At 63.1% G+C, this 1672-nt stretch overlaps 1 protein-coding gene across 1 annotated transcript; it reads right to left on the bottom strand.

Moving 5' to 3' along the window:
- Positions 1–6: 6 nt before the first annotated feature.
- On the bottom strand, positions 7–1562 carry LOC105310872 (mitochondrial-processing peptidase subunit alpha-like; the record flags this gene model as incomplete). Its single annotated transcript, XM_023526879.1, has 5 exons — positions 7–111; positions 206–324; positions 400–492; positions 724–987; positions 1367–1562. Coding segments are annotated over 5 exons (777 nt in total), but the record flags the coding sequence as incomplete, so codon positions are not given.
- Positions 1563–1672: the final 110 nt, after the last annotated feature.

The raw sequence follows: 1672 nt of genomic DNA, 5'->3' as shown, positions 1-1672 counted from the left end.
CCCGACCGCAATGCGCTCACCTGTCGGGGGTCGGCGCTGGCGTGGATGCACAGCAGGCCCGTGTCCTCGTAGCTGTGGTGGTAGGCAGTTGCGTTGTACATCCAGTGGTGCCTGTGGGGACACAGAGAAAGGGACACTGGAATGTGCCATCACGGTGTGACGCGCCCTCCGCTGGGCGGTGGCCCTGGGGCTGCATGCCACACACCTGTTCAGCACGTTGAGGTAGAGCCTGGTGAACATGCCCTTGCCAGGCCCGCCGGCCGAGAAGGAGCCACCGCCGCCCATCATCATGTTCAGCACGGCGAAGGGGATAAAGTCTGCCTCCTGCAGGGAGGTGGGGCAGAGATCAGCCGAGGGCACGCGCCCGGCCTGGGGTGCGCGCGCCTGGCGAGGACTTACCAGGAAGGAGCAGCTCTCCAGCCCGATCATGATGTGTGTGAGCTCAGGGAAGGCGGTAGGGCCCAGGCTGACGTTGGACATGTCTCTCTCCAGCTGTAATGAGGGAGAAACAGGCCTCGCAGACGCTCTACGAAACCCCGCACACACAGAAGGGCCCTAACAGGCCCTCGGCTCAGCGGGTGACACGTGCATGCTCTGAGGCCAGGACGTGCACTGAAATAAAGCCACGACCACACAGGTCACCCTAGCACCTTTGAGACAGACACGGGAAGCCACAGAAAGCGCCTACCACTGAGGTGGCGGGCCTTTCCCAGCTCGCTTTACCTTGACGATGCCCCCGGTGTACTGTGCTACCGACCGATCCACGTCCACAGCAGTCTCGCTTCCCCAGGCCGGCTGGCTGCCCAGGAGGTACTTTCTGGCGCATTCCACGAGGTGGTCGTGCTCGACCCCGACCCCTGCCAGCACCATGCGGTCCGGGGTGTAGTAGTTTCTCAGGTAGGCGTGAAGCACCTCCCGGTCAATCTTCGCTATGTTTTCCGAGGGGCAGAAACGGCGGAAGCCAACCGTGTTCTCCCTGTAAGCGGCCTGATGAAGGAAGCGGGAGAAACACAAGTGACAGAGGGCACAGCTGGCTTTCCTCAAGGAGCAGGCCTGCCGTCACCCCCAGCTGTGCTCGGGGAAGCCCGCCGGCTGCCCCGCGTAGCTACGGTGCAGCAGTGGCAACTCCGCGTTTACTGAACAGTGACAGCTGCCTCTCCGGAACGGACATCCTCGCACCTGTGAGAGGCTCGCTCCGGAAGAGCGGGAGGCATGTTGTTGCCATGAGAACCGGGCAACAAAGAACGTGCGCGAAGAGCGGATTCAGAGAAGGCGCATCCCGCCAGCGCGCAGCCCGCGAGGGCGCCAGGCGGGCAGGCCACCCCTCCCGCCGCTCTGGTGTCAGGGCCACCCGGTCTTGTTTTACCTCGTGGATCATCTCCGTGAGAAGTGGTTCCGGGTCAGGCCGCATACTGAGGTCCTCCAGCTCAAACTGGACAGCCATTCGTGTCATCTCAATTTCTTCATCTGTGAAAGACCCAAAGACGGAGCTCAGACGGTGCAGGCCAGCAGGGAGCTGGCCCGCGCATCCTCGGTTGCTAGGTGTGGGCGGTCTCCTCTGCCTTCATCTGGGGCACATCTGGGGTCACGTGGCATGTGTGTGGGCGAGGGGAGCCGCCATGAGGGCAGCGACCTGGGGAGATCAGGCCTCTCATCTGGCTTTGCCACCGAG

This window comes from Pteropus vampyrus, unplaced genomic scaffold (assembly GCF_000151845.1).
Source record: "Pteropus vampyrus isolate Shadow unplaced genomic scaffold, Pvam_2.0 Scaffold14453, whole genome shotgun sequence".
In the NCBI taxonomy this organism is placed as follows: Eukaryota; Metazoa; Chordata; class Mammalia; order Chiroptera; family Pteropodidae; genus Pteropus; species Pteropus vampyrus.
Note: the sequence above shows the minus strand (reverse complement) of the source record. Positions and strands in the feature narration are given on the sequence as shown.